We start from the raw sequence: 14,663 nt of genomic DNA, 5'->3' as shown, positions 1-14,663 counted from the left end.
CATTTCCATGGAGAAAAAAAAACCTCTTTCACCCAGTGTAAAGATGCTGCCCTGGTTCCCTCCTGGCACACCCACCAGAAACGCTACGCTGGTGTCCTCCCATTTTCATGAGTCTTCTAGTTTCTGTGCAACCTGTGCACGTGGGAGGTTGAGTGGTTTTTCTTTGCTAAATGCCCTGGAAGGACGTGAACAAGCCCCTGCCAATGCTGTTTGCCTGTGGGTGCTCACGTCTCCCCTTCCTCTTCCAGAAAGAGCGAGAGAATGGCTCCAACCTGGCCTTCATGTTCCGGCTGCCCTTCGCGGCCGGGAGGGTCTTCAGCATCAGCATGCTGGACACGCTGCTCTACCAGGTGAGAGCCCGACAGGCCCTGGGTAACGCATCCCTGCAGCTGTGGCCACCCCTTTGCGTCTCCCAATGAATAACTGAGCAAACCTTTTCTCCGGCTTCCTGCCCAAATGTCTCCCTCTAGTCGTTCGTGAAGGACTACATGATCACCATCACTCGGTTGCTTCTGGGCCTCGACACCACGCCGGGCTCCGGCTACCTCTGTGCGGTAGGTGCCAAGTCCCTCTGGATTCAAACCATCGGGCCAAGTCATCGTGGATCTGGTGGGATCTGTCGCTCTGCGCACGGGGGGTGGAGGGTTCCCCTCTTCTGGGGAACCTTGCCGGGTCATCGCTGCCCTCCATCGTGTGCGGGGAACCTCAGCGCTACCAAGAGCCCAAAAGCCCAAGAGCTGCCAGCTGTCCCTGGTCTGAAAGCTGAGGTTGGAAATTGCCCCTGGTCTTTTTTGTGGAGTCCGGCTCGCTTTTGGGATTGACATGGATGAGCCGGTGTGAAGCGCGGGACCAGCCCCGAGGTGCTCCTCAGCGGGCTCCGCATGGTGCAGGGCGGTTGATGTTTGTCCTCTGTTGCTCAGATGAAGATCACTGAAGATGACCTCTGGATCCGGACGTACGGCCGCCTCTTCCAGAAGCTCTGCTCCTCCAGTGCGGAGATTCCCATCGGGATTTACAGGACGGAGTCGCACATGTTCGCGACCTCCGAGGTGGGGGCACGGTGATGGCGTGTGCCAGGAAGGGGCTGCTGGTGGTCCCAACCGAGCATCACTGCCCGGCAGAGATGCGGTCCATGAGGCCGGCCGGGTCCGTGAGGCCCCTCGGACCTGGCTGCAGCAGCGGTGGGGAGGAGCGAGGGGAGGGGAAGCTCTGCCTTCGCTTCGTTAGCGGCCCCGCGCCTGCGTTATGGTCGTGGTGTCCTGGTTCCCCAGCCGGCTAAGCTGGGTGGGTGTAAATGCCCGTCTCTCCGGGCAGCAGCCTGGATGTGGGCAAGCGGGTGGGATTTTCTCGGCACAGCTCCGCAGTGCCGCGTGGCACCGAGTCCCCGGGGAGCGGGGGAGATGTGGTACAGCAGAGCTGCCCGTTTGCCGGGCTGACACTTTATTTTTCCTTCCTTTTCCCCCGCTGCAGCCACACGACATCAGAGCGCAGGTGAGTGCCGCTCGCATCCAGCCGCCGGGCGCTTGAGGGGGGTGTCAGGCATTACGGCACGGCGCTGCCTGTCCCCATGGAAGGGTGATGCCGGCTGAGCCTCGGTGGTCTGGGAATACAAAAGTCCTTGGCGCCCTGAAGTATAATTAACTGGGATAAGAGCAGGGGAGTGAGCCAGGCTCTGTTTTAAATACCTTCCATTTTCAGCTTTGTAGGAAGCAGCTACAGGGAGCTGAAAGTTGACATTAATTAAATGCAATCCACCTCTTTCTTAGAGATGCTTTAAACTGCTTTATTAATAAATTCCTGCTCACCAGTGGGGACTGCTGTGTCAGAGACGTGGCAGCACGTCTGCGGTAAGATGAAAGAGGAGACAAGGGCACGGCTGTCCCTTGGGCAGCCCAGACATAATCGTGGGAGAGACGTCAGGCGCCCATTAGTCTCCACTCGACAGTGCTTATCCCAAATCTGCCGGCTGGGTAGTTTTAGCAGTACGGAGATGGTGTGCCGGGAGAGTGCGTGCGGGTCAGAGAAAGGATCCCATCCCATGGGAGAGATCCCACCCCACCAGAGATAGGACAGGCTCTTTTGGGGTTCCCTCCGCCCGTGACCTGCTGGGCTTCCAGTCACAGATCTCAATCAACGTGGAGGACTGCGAGGACACAAAGGACGTCAAGGAGCACTGGGGCATCAAGACCAGCCACCACAGGAACTCGTGCTCCAGCGACCAGTCCGAGCACCCGCTGCTGCGACGCAAGAGCATGCAGTGGGCACGCCGGCTGAGCAGGAAGGGCAACAAGCACTCCAGCAAGACGGCCGAGTGGATCAGCCAGCAGCGCCTCAGCTTGTACCGGCGCTCCGAGAGGCAGGAGCTTTCTGAGCTTGTCAAAAACCGTATGAAGCACCTGGGCTTGCCCACGACCGGGTACGGTAAGTGCCGTTCGGTTGCGCTTCTCTGCGGTGGTGCATCCCGCTCACGGGCTCCTCAGGTAACCCTGTGCCGAGCCTAACCCTGTGCCGAGCCTAACCCCAAGCCGAGCCTAACCCCAAGCCGAGCCTAACCCCATGCCGAGCCTAACCCCAAGCCAAGCCTAACCCCAAGCCAAGCCTAACCCCACAGGCGCTGCCGGGCCAGGCTCCGAGCGGCACCTCATTCCCCGGCTTGCTTGTGCTTCTGCAGATGAGCGCGTTCAAGGCTGGGGTCCCGCGGCGCAGAGCCCCCTCGCCTGCCACCCCCCCAGCCGACTGCAGGCAGCCACCCCTGTTTCGGGGCCCTGGGATGGGTCCAGGCAGGAGTTTGCAGCGGCAGAGTAAGTCACCCTTCTGCCTGCAGCTGGACTGAGCACCGCCGCGCAGCCTTTGGGTGCGATGCCCCGCTTGCCCCCCCCCCCGGCTTTCTGGCCGTGCAGAAACGGTGGTTCAGGACACGCTGACTCCAAGTCAGCAAAACCCTTCTGCCCGAGAGCCCCCCTAGTGCGGCAGGGAGAGGTGAAGCCCCGTCAGCTGGCGGAGACCCCTCTTGTTATAGACTTTTATCCTTCATAAAACTCTTCCATGGAAAACACTTTGGTAGCTACAGGGCTGAGTGGTTTGCTTCATTGCGTGTGAAACCGGTGTCTGGCTGTGATGAACCCGCACGGCCCCGGGGTGTCCGCAGCGCTCGGGGTCCCTCTGTGCAGCCGCATTTCTCGTGAAGCTTCTCACCCGCCCGTCCCGTCGGTGCTGGCGTCTGTGTCCCCCCCGGACGATTCCCCACCCCGTGGTTATGACAAAGTCTGTAGCCCACAGCTTCCTTGGTTTGTTTAGTTTGGGGTTTGTTTTTTTCCTTTCTTTCTTTTAAGCCATCCTGTGCTGCTGCCTGTTTGCTCCATCCTCGAAGAACGTCCGTCCATCCCGTGCCAGCCCCTGCCCGCACACCGTGCCCCAGCGGGGACGGGGGCCGATTTCAGGAGGGAGAGGGGGGATTCCTCCTCTCCCATCTTGGCTTCTCCCTCGCAGCCCTTTAGGCGCGTGAAAGAGGAGGAGAAAATGTAAAGAAATGCAGCGCAGGAGGGTTTGGAGTGGAGCGGAGGGAGGCAGGAGAGCCGGCTTGCGGCAGGACAGAGGGGGCACAGGGCATGCCAGGCGAGGGCTTGCAGCCGTGCATTCCCCCCTCTCTTTTTTTCCTGCATTACTAGTCCTAAAAGTTTCTGCTGCTTTTTCTGGGGGACTTCCAGCTCCCTGCAGCTCTGTTGCAGGGTCCGGAGCACGGCTGATGGCATGCACCGCCTTAAAAAAGCTGTTTTACCCAGCTGCTGGGCGTAGGAAGCTGGGAAACAGGGTGCACCCAGAGCACAGCCCACGCACCCAGAGCAAGATCTGCAGCAGCGGGTGCTGCGGAGGGCAGGCCGTGGCGTGGCATCCCCTGCAAACGCAGGCAGAGGTTAAAGCAAAGGCAGCTTCCCTGCCTGTACGGTCTCCGTTGAGGATCCCGACGGGCCGCCCTGCAACCAGCCCCGCCGGGATGCTCGGGGCGCCGTTGGCTGGGTTAGCATCAGAGTTTGCATCCTTCTCCTGGCCGATCCGGCAAATTTTGGCTGGAGCAAACCGGGGGAGCTCCGGCAAGCGAAGAGGCAGCGGGGGGTGCAGGACCCGTCTCCCGTCAGGGCGGGAGGGCAATGCCCGGCCGGGACCGGGACGCTGGGCACGGCGGGGGGACCAGCAGCTCCCTAGCCCCTGCGGCACGTCTGCGACCGGCCGTGCTGGGACTGTGCGTTGTCACCGTGTGTCACCGTCAGTGTCTGGACACCCATGGCGTTTTGGAAGGACACGTTGCTCTGCCTTCTCCCCCTTTCCTTTTTCTTTTGCTCATTTTATTGCTGCAGTGCAGGAGCTCGTCTCTGATATTTGCCGAATCATGGCTTGCTGACCTCTCTCTCTCTCTCTGTTTATGTCTGTGCCTTTCCCTGTATGTTCTGTAGAGGATGTAGCAAATTTAACAGCCAGTGATGTGATGAATCGGGTAAACCTGGGATATTTGCAAGGTAATTCCCTTTCCCTGGGAGTCCCGCGTGACTCACGGCGTGCAGCGTACAACAAGATCATGCCAGCTAAGCCCAAACCACACCCTTGCCGGTTTTCACCTTAGATACCCGAGCCTTTCAAGCACTAATTTGTTGGGTGGCCTTGGAAAACAAAAGCCCGTCCTGCAACGGCGGTGCAAACACAGGGCTCTGCGAAGTCATGGAGATAAAAAACCTCAGGGACCCTTTTCTAGTTGAATTCTTACAGGGAAATCACAGCCCTCGGCTGTCATTAAAAGAAACCCTCCCTCCATTGCTCTGTAAGTTGGTTTTGGTCTGTAAAGCCAGTGGCAATTCGAGGAGGGGATTTGCGGGGGGGACGGGACGATGAGCGCAGCGGAGCTGCTGGTGTGCGCTGCGATGAGATGCTGGAGCTCCTGCACCGGCCCCTTCGCCTCTTGACCGCACGTGGGTCAGCCACAGCTCAGCGGCGAGGCAGCGCTTGGAAAGCCCTTTGCAATCCTTGGTTTGCGTTCCTGGACGACTCTCAAGCGTTAGCAGACCCCGTTTTCTAACCGGGGGGGGGGTTGCTGGGCTGGGCGCGAGGCAGCAGCAGCAGCCGCGGGTGCCACCCGTGCTGCAGACACCCCAGGACACCTTGTTGGCATCTGCAGGGTTATTGCATCATTTACACCTTTACGCAGTGGTGTAAAGTGTCCTGGAAAGGCCCCTTTTTACCGCAGCAGCCTAGACATTAGCGATAGCCCGACCTAGCTGTATTTTAGGCTTCACTAGTCCACGCTTAAGGTGAAAAGTTGGCATTTTTCCTATAAACTGTGTCCTTCATCAGAGAAGCAGCCCCAGCTGGGGCTCATGGAAGCCCCACGCCAGCAGAGTATATTGCCAGCTGGGCGGCGGGTGCTGGGCAGAGCTCAGACCCCGCTGGTATCTCCCCCCCCCTTCCCGCAGAAGAGCTGGGGCTGAGCGAGAGCCCGTCTCCTGCCGCGGAGGGGCCCAGCACCGTCAATTCACCCCAGCTGCCTGCTAAACCAGGAGAACCCACGGGTGAACGACCGACGTGGTGGCATCGCTGCTGGGGGCTGCGTGGGTGCGGGAGCTGGAGCTCAGCGCTGGCTCCCGCCACCCCCCCCCCCCCCCCCCCCCCCCGCCAAAAAAAAATTATCGCTGGAGGGTGCCGCTGGGCTGAGCCCCGCCGCTGTGCCGCAGGGGACGATATGGCAATATACTTGGTGGGTTTAGCGGTGCCTGGCTCGGCTGCATGGGGGGTCAGGAAAAGGTGCTTCCATGGAACAGGGAAACCTGCCACGAACCAGGGCCCTTCCCCGCCTCCCCCGTCATGGCAAACCCCGTGTCTCCCGTCGGGTCCCAGGGTCCGTGTGCCTCCTGTGCCCCCGCATCGCCACCCCCCGTCCCCTCCTCGCTGTAAGGCCGAGCACTGGGATGGCCGAAGCTCTCTGGCGCCTCGAGGGACCGGCCGGCACCTGGGGCTGGGCACCCCGGCCCGGTTCGGGGGGGGTCCCGCACGGCACCTCCCCGGTCATCCGCTGGCTGCGGCACCTTCTGTGGCCTCAGAGGTGCCAGGGAGGTGTCCGAGCAGCAAAAAAAGGGTCTCGTGCCCCCCCCCCGCAAGCGCCGCTGTGTGCAGTACCGGCGTGGCCCAGCCGCGGGGATGCTCTGGGGACCGTCTGGACCAAGTGCGTGGCAAAGGCAGCCCGGGGCAGGACCTGTTTGCTCAGGGTGCCCTGCCTGGTGGCTGCGGCGGCTTGAGCTTCTGTGGCTCAGCTCACGGCTCGAGAAAAGCCCCGCTTCAGAGGTTTCACCCCAGTCCCGAGGCTGAAGAGAAGTGGTACTCCTCGCCCACGGGCTGGCTTGGCCACCCCCCCCCCCCCGTGCCCGGGGTGATCGCGCACCCACGGGTGCTGTTACGGCAGGAGACTCGGCCCGTGTCCCGCCGTGTGGCAGGGCAGCCTTTGACCGGGCGATCCGCTCCAGATTGTGGCTGGAGCAGGGGGGACAGTAGGGATGGGATGTTGGGAACGGCGGGACAGGTCGCAGGGAGCAGCCCCCAGCCCGGAGCTAACGCCTGTCCCAGTGGCCGGTCCCTGGTCCTGCTGCCCACCAGACCGAGCTCCGTTTGGCCGAGGTGGGCAAACATCTGGTGTACGCTGGTGCGGCTCAGAGGAGCCTTTCTAATAGCCCGGAGAGGCGTCCCAGTGACGAGCCTTGCAGCGAGCTGGTGTCCCGCCGCGCTCATCACGCTGCCCCTGGCGTCCGTCTGTCCATCCCCTCTCCATCCTGTCCATCCGCACCCAGTTACTCAGTCTGTAAATGGTGTTATTTGTCGCAGCTTCCACCCCCTCCCCGGCCGCCCGCAGCCTTGCACCCCCATTCATTTCACCCATGATCTTGTTCTCAGCTATTTCGGAAAGCGCAGGGCCCCCCCCCGGCCTCGAGGCCGCCCGTTCGCCCTGCACGGCACCCATGGGTGCTGGTCTTGGTGGCCCCGAGACCCCCGGGAGGTCACCGTAGTTTAGAGCCATCCCCGAATGGCATCGATGGCTCTGAAACTCCACGGAGGCGGTTTCCCTTCGGCAGGAGAAAGAAGCAATCTTTGAACTAAATCCTGTTGCTGGATGATGCTAAATTAAGTAATTCAAGCAGGGGACAAGCGGGCAGAGCGTTCGAGCGGCCCGGGGGGGGTTTGGCTGTCCTGACCCAGTGGTTGGAGTCGTTGCGCTATACCTAACGTGGCAAGACTAATCTGTTCCCTTTTTTTTGCACTAAACCAAGGTAAGACATCTTCCTTTTTTTTGGGAGGGGAGCGGGGACTTTGAAGAGTTACGTCTGGAAGCCCCTGGGCCGTGCCGGGCGGGGGGAGCGGCTGGGGAGGTGCGGAGGGAGGCGGCAGTGATATTCTCGGTGCTCTCTCAGTGGCAACGCCATTGCCCCCGGCCTCCCCCAGTGAAGGGACCCATTTGCTGTCCTTGGGGACGAGCCGTGACTTCTCGGAGCCAGGTGCTCGGGGATGCTGCAGCGGGGCTGCGGGAGGGAGGGAGGGCCACCGGGCTATCTGTCGGGGTGTCTTTCGGGACATCCCTCACCAGCCCTTTCCCCTCCTCTCGCAGATGAGATGAACGACCACCAGAACACCTTGTCCTACGTCCTGATCAATCCTCCCCCGGACACACGGCTGGAGCTCAACGACATCGTGTAGGTGCTGCCCCCCCCCCCCCCCCGCCCCGTGGGCTTCCCCCCAGGCAAGAGCGCTCCCCGTGCCCCCAGACCTGCCCCAGCGCCTTGGGCTGACCCTGTTGCATTTCTTGCTGTGATTTCTCATAAAAACCAGTGGGTTTTGCCTCCTTCCCAGGCTGTTTCCCCTCCCCGTGTTCCTGAGCAGCACCCAAATTGCCCCAGCCCCAGCTTCGCTCATCACTGCTCCGACTTGGATGCACGGAGGTTTTCCCTTGCCTTTTGCCACTGTGCAGCACCCGCAGAAATAACTCCCAATTATTTTAACAGCTGCCTTGCGCCGCAAAACGCTGTGGGGCATCCCCGCATGTCCTGGCCTCGAGGATGGGCCAGACCCCAATTTAGGGGTTGCACAGCTCCCTCCTGCCATTGGGGAACTGGGGGGGGGGGGGGGGTGTCCCATCGGCGTAACCGTGCTGTGCCCCGCAGGTACCTGATCCGCTCCGACCCGCTGGCCCACGTGGCCAACGATGGCCACAGCCGCAAGAGCAGCTGCAGCAACAAGCTGGGCTCCTGCAACCCCGAAACGCGCGACGAGACCCAGCTGTGAGCAGCCCCCCCCGCACCCCACGCCCTTGCCGGGGGGCCGGTGGGCTCCCGGGAGAGGTGGTGAAGAAGAGGACGGCCAGCCGGAGGGGAAGGCTGCTGCCGCCCACGGGTGCCCGTTGCCCCGGGGGAAGGCGATGCCCGGCCTGGCTTTGCGCCGCGGAAGGGATGCCGGGACCCCCCTGGAGGGACGGGACGGCCGGACAGACCGACAGCCGGCCATCGTACGCCCCGTGGCTTTTAACTTTTTATACGAATACCGCAACTAGTGAGAAAGTCTTCGCTGGTGCTGGTGGGACGTGGCTGAGACCAGATGACAACTGATCCTGGTGTGAGCAGCAGGACTGTGTTTAATATTGCCCCCAGATGATGCACGTTGTTTGCATTTGATGGGGCTTGTCAATACAAGAGCAAAACTGCGCCAAACCCCTCCTCCTCCTCCTCCTCCCCCTTCGCCAGGTATCCCCTGGGTACCCAAACTTCTGCTCTTTCACTCAACTCATGTTCTTCATCCTCTGTTGGTTTTCTGTTACGGATGTCGATGTGAGGAGCGCTCGGAGCTGCGCCGGGAGGCAGGGAAGGACTCGCCGGTGGCCGCGGGATGGATGGATGGATGGAACAAGGTGGGACGAGGCGGGACAGGGTGGGACGGGGCGGCGCAGCCCCCTCCGGTGCCTCCAGTGCATCTTGGCATCTCCAAACCAAAACGCACCAAACCCAGGGGACCGAAAGCCGTGCCAGCCCTGCGGCAATGCCTCTCGTCACCCGCGCCCCGGCTGCGCACATGGTGCCCCTGGGTTTGCGTCCCCCCGCCGAGCTCGTCCCCCGTTGCTACTGCTGTTGGGGCTGCCCGGGGGGGGGGACTCGGGACTCGGGGGTCCCTGTACCGGGGAAGGGGTGGGACGGGGCAGGCTGGCGGGGGACACGCACCCCTGGGTGTTGTGGGTCGGCGTCTCGGCTCAGCTCCTTCCCGGGGCAGTTTGGGGCCCGACACCCCCCTCCCCGGCTAGCGCAGCCTGGACATGGCTTCAACCCCTTCCCCTCCCCTGGGTCACGGACCGGTGACACCATTAAAGGCAGCGGGTTCTGCCCGGCCCCCCCCCCCCCGTGCCCACCGCGGGCACCCTGGCAGCTCCTCCCGTCCTCGCTCGACTCTATAACGCAGCAAAACCGCGCGTCCGAGCGGCTTCGCCTGCAGCAGAGGTGCATGAACGTACAGAACAGCGTTAAACCCTACACCGCCGCATCGCCTACGCTGGCCAAGCGCTTTCGGTCTGCATCGGCCGACCCGTAGAGACCTTTCGATAGCAGAAACACAAGATGTATTTTCCATCTATTTTTGCACACTTTACAACGTTGATGTGTAAAGGTTTTATTTGATTGCCAAGTGAATAACCGAGTTGTTAACTTTATATACTTTTACATTCATATATTAAAACTCCAATGTGATTTTTTTTTTTTTTTTTAAACAAGAAGCCTGTAAAGCACAACATCACCATGAAATCCCATCAGCCGTCCTGGACTTGCTGCCAGCTGAATGGTTTATTGCCATTAACATTTGCCGTTCGTTCCCCATGACACCCCCAATAAAAGTTGTTTACAAAAAAAAAAAAAAAAACCAAACCCCCAAAAAACTGTTTAAAATTGCAGTTTTAAGCAGTTGGTGAGATGTCCTGGGGCAGCCCCAGCCCGCGGGGATGTGCTGCCCACCCTGTGGGAGAGCAGCGATGGGAGAGAAACGTGTGGGTGAGGAACAAGGATGCCCGGGGTGGGGGTAGGACCCGCACGGGGGCTGGCATTGCCTCGAGAAGGTGAGAAAGACCTTCTGGGCCTGGATGGGGTTTGGGGTCAGTCTTTTTTATTTTTTTTATGTTTTTTTTTTTAATTGCTATTTTTTCCCGATGTGCTGGCCACGAGGCCCTGGGTGACATGCACTGGGCACCGTCAGCTGACGGTACGTCACGGGCTCGGAGGGGAACCGCAGGTAAAAGCAATGAGCCCAGCCCGACCCTTTGGCTACACTTAGGTGTGGACACAAACAGAACTGGCTCTGATGCTTTTTTCGGTTGTTTTGGGTTGGGCTTTTTTAATTATTGTTAATTTTTTATCTATTCAGTTAAGGCAGATACATGTTGTTTTATTTATTTCTGTTGGTAACATAGCATGCCAAAAATATCATTTAAAAGAAAAAAAAGTTGTAGGCTAAAAAGTGAGCGCGGTTGAAGTACAAAAGCACATGTTGGGTCTGTGTTAACTTAAAGCCTCAAGATGCTCAGATAACTCCAGAAATGCCTCTTCACGTGTTAATATATTTAATTGTCTAGATTTCAGTCATTTTCCAATCGCCACTTAGCTTTCATGGGAGAGTGGAACAAAGCAGTATTACAGGTTCAAAAAAACCCAAGCCGTGTGGATGACGTGATTACCTGCATGTGTTTAACTACTCAGTACATAAGTTTTTAATATTTTTTTTTTTTTTTTATTTGACTGGCGGGATGTGCCAAATGACACAGCACTGAGCATCCCGGTTAGCCAAGTGCTGCCGAGAGGGAAGGGTCCTCGTGCCCGCAGCCCCGCAGGCTGCAAAGACATCAGGTGCCGCGGCAGGAGCTCAGCTCTAGGTACCTCTCCTTCCTCACTGGGCACTCGCCAGTCTTATTGACCCTTCATCGAGGAGATGATAATTAACATAAGAGGAAACCCACATACCAAAAGAAGTGTAGACTACATGTGGTTTGTAAAACTATTAAAATAACAACCCTCAATATTACTGCATTTTGACAATGCTTCTGTTTGTTTAATGTATAAATATATGTATTTAAAGAGAAAGCTACGTGTATAAACCATACGCGTTTTACATACATTCTTTCTATGGTGTAAATTTATAGCAGACATTCTAATGGGATGTTGAAATAAATACTGTAGATACTTACCTGTGGTCAATGCAAGTCTAAGAGCAAACGTTTAATTTTTCTAATTCTTTAGACTCAGTTAAAATACTAATGTAAAAACAAAGGTATTTTATTTTTGTAATGGTCCTGGAAATGTTGATGCATCAAGAAGAGTTGTTTCTGCTTATAAAAGGGCTGTCTTGGAGGGGTGCACAACGGAGGACTTTATCCCGGAGCTGCCTGGTACAATCCCCGTCCTGCACTTCCCATGGGGAGAGGAAAACAATTGCTATTGCTTCCAGCTGCTGAGAGTAAACTTAGACAAATAGGATTTTCTGAAGGAAACAGTTGTGTTCTAAAGCAGAGACATGACGGGCCCTGGGGGAACGCAGAAACGAGGATGGCTGCGGCATTTTCAGGTTTACTAGCGAACGGCTCCATCGCATGTTACATGTCCACTAATGGTTTCATATGCTAAATATGGACTAAATCCGTATATCATGCATTAAAGTAAAATCAAATATTAAAACAAATGTTAGAGTATATTTATTTCCTGTTATACCCCTTTTTACTTCAATCTATACAGAACATGACATTTTTATTTCCCCTGAGTGAGACCAGTCTTCTCTCAAGGTCAGCTCATGCATGGATTTTTATCAGCAACAGCAGATAAAACTCCCACCTTTCCTCTCTGAGACCCAATTTTGTGACATGTTCTGCTGGGCTGCACTGCAGCCAGCCAACTGCAGATGGTTTTGTACAATTATTGTGAAGATGCTTCACATTTCTGTAAAGACAAATGAAAATAAAAGAGCTGCATGCAGCAACAGTAGACTGCTGTCTTCTCTTTTGGGGGGGGGGGGGGGGGGGGGAAGGGGAAAACTTTTATTTTAAAATCCATGGCAAGATGCAGCTTCAGAGTGCCAAAGTCCTAAGACTTATGAGCCTGTGTTTCAAGTCCTCTTCCAAAGCTGGGACACATAGAAACTGGTTTTTTTTAACATCAGCTTTCAAAACTTTTTGTGCATGAATGTAGAAAGGGCATGTTAGATTTGGTGTTGTGTTACAGTAACAGTACACCACCAGCGTTGTATTTAAGGTCATTTAATTCATTTATTTAATCCTTATTTTCTATGATTCAACATATGCATTAACGTTTGTGGCTATTTAACTGAACTTTTTATTTTTTTACTGATGTTGAGCCAGGATTCAGTACATGTTCTTCTACCTCCAAACACTTCAAAATCTTTCACTGACTCTATGCTTCATATCCACATCCCAAGATTTCCAGAAAAAGAACCCATTTCTAGAGCATACTACACGTCTACGTTTTAACTTTGAAATCAAATGCAAACAACAGGCAACTAGAGATTGTTTTTATTAGACATTTTAAGGAAATTATATTTATTTAAAAATCATACAGAAGGACACAAACAATATACCTTAAATAGTGAAGATTATTCTAGGGTTAATGTACATGTACAAGTGAGAAACGTGGAAGCCGTCAAGTCATTTTGCTGGAAACGTACCCAAGTCAAGGAGGACAGCAGGAAGCCAGGTCCCTGTTAAAATTACTTTTCAACTATTGTCTTTAAACAAGACAAATCTATACCTGTAGAAAAAATTCCTTCCGATTTTCCAGTGCAGCTGAATTATAACGATTCCAACCAGAAGAAGGTGATTTCAACACCACCACGAACAGCCCTCACTGTCCATCAAAGACTACAGAACAGGATTTAATACTCCGTATTACTACAGGTAACTAGAAATGCTTGTTAAGAATGAGCTGTTATGTGGTTCATTAACTACAACACAAAACTCAGTGTTTTTTCCACCTCTCTGCACTTGCTGTAGTTGGTTAAAAAAAATTGTTATTACTGACCGTGCTCTTTCTAGTGAAGTGAAAGCTTGTCCACGTGCCCACGGCATCGCAGTACTCTTCATTTCTTAAGTGGGCTTGGTTTTGGTTGCCTCCGGTTCCCATTTACAGATCCCTGGCTGCGAGATCTCCCCTACCTACCGTCATTTATCAACAAACCCCAACCATTCTGTATTAAATTTTCCAGGGTCGCAGCTTGCTTTACCGTTGTTTGTGTCACTGTCACCAGATCCTGTTTCTCAGTTGCTTTGTCACCATGCCAAGAGGGCTTCGTTGCTTCTCAGCAGTAGGTTCTTTACCTGGTTGTACCTGCTTTTTATCTTGCTTCACCTTCCACAGCAAGAGAAACAGTAAAAGAGGAAGAAATAATACTGCAAAATGAACAAAAATTCATTTAAAACTTTGCCCCAATTGAGAAGAATTAACTTCCAAACTGAAAACTTCTTTTAGAAGAGAAAAATCTAGACACTAAAATATACATTAGAAGGAAAAAAAAAAAAAAAAAAAGAATGTTATTGATGTGGCTGGGAAACAAAAAGGAAACCAAAACCGTGAAGGATTTTTTATTTTGCTGTAAATTCAGTTTTTATAGTTATTCCCCGAAAGAGATACATTCAAAAGAAGCTTTTTCTTTGGTAAGATTTCCATGTAATGCCACGGTTTTGTATGCTTCAAACCGTTCTTCCAAGTGCCTCATTTGAATTTTAACAAATGCTGTATATTGAATATTTAATCATCCCCACTGCACACATCAGTTTAAGACGGTTTCCCCAGTTTCCCCCACACACACTATAATAAATATATGTTATTTTTGAACAAGTTCAGAAGGATGTATCAGAAAACTATGACAGTATTTCAGTACCAATATGTAATTTGAAAGTAGATTTATATTTAGCACAGACAAACAAATAAATCCATCCTGTAATTTTGCAACAGAAACGTGACTGTGTTCACCATGCATTGTGCACACTGGCATTCCACTGAAAAGGCAGGCTGGGGAATGAAGGAAGGTACATAAAATATCACAGCTGTCCTTGCTGTCACAAGACATGTTTTGAAAAGCACAATATGAAATAATGTACTAAACCTTCAAGGAAACACGCCCGAGCGGATAGCACCTCACTGAGGACAGCTGAAAGTCAGCAATGTTCCCAAGAGCCGTTCCTTTCACTGCTGGTGGGCTTTGAGATGCTACAACTAGAGCCTTTTCCAGGAGGGAAGCATTCAGCAGCTCTGTGAAACCAGAAGGCATATCACTAGAAAAATCTATCACTTAAATGTCTAAATATGCTTTAGATAACTAACACAGTATAATCTGCCACGTGAAGTGTATGGAAAGAATCAATCCTGCAAAGTAAAAGGGGAATAGACTAAAGTTAACTCAATTTTTAGTTCATATTTCTATCATAATGAGTCTTTCAATTTCTGGAGTTTATCCTTTTGCCACACAGACAGTATTTAATTTAGTTCAACTACTGAAATACTAGCTTATTTTTGTCACATATTCTATCCAAACATTGAGTAATTTTCTGTCTGGGGGACAAGAATAGCTAATCAATAAGGCTTGGGATCATTTATGAACTG

At 54.1% G+C, this 14,663-nt stretch overlaps 1 protein-coding gene across 11 annotated transcripts in view; it reads left to right on the top strand.

The window, feature by feature from the left end:
* The window catches only part of KCNT1 (potassium sodium-activated channel subfamily T member 1), a 92,154-nt gene extending 80,127 nt beyond the window's left edge, over positions 1-12,027 (top strand). For 8 of the 11 annotated variants that reach the window (XM_030001233.2, XM_030001232.2, XM_030001241.2 and 5 more), the window contains 8 exons: positions 249-350; positions 471-554; positions 921-1,049; positions 1,471-1,491; positions 2,118-2,421; positions 4,452-4,514; positions 7,640-7,724; positions 8,193-12,027. In XM_030001233.2, coding sequence (XP_029857093.1) covers positions 249-350; positions 471-554; positions 921-1,049; positions 1,471-1,491; positions 2,118-2,421; positions 4,452-4,514; positions 7,640-7,724; positions 8,193-8,313 — 909 coding nt within the window. In that variant the 3' untranslated portion in view covers positions 8,314-12,027. The remainder of the gene's footprint in view (positions 1-248; positions 351-470; positions 555-920; positions 1,050-1,470; positions 1,492-2,117; positions 2,422-4,451; positions 4,515-7,639; positions 7,725-8,192) is intronic. The other 3 variants (XM_030001236.2, XM_030001240.2, XM_030001235.2) reach the window with 2 other exon arrangements.
* Positions 12,028-14,663: the final 2,636 nt, after the last annotated feature.

Source organism: Aquila chrysaetos, chromosome 24 (assembly GCF_900496995.4).
Source record: "Aquila chrysaetos chrysaetos chromosome 24, bAquChr1.4, whole genome shotgun sequence".
Lineage (NCBI taxonomy): Eukaryota > Metazoa > Chordata > Aves > Accipitriformes > Accipitridae > Aquila > Aquila chrysaetos.
Note: the sequence above shows the minus strand (reverse complement) of the source record. Positions and strands in the feature narration are given on the sequence as shown.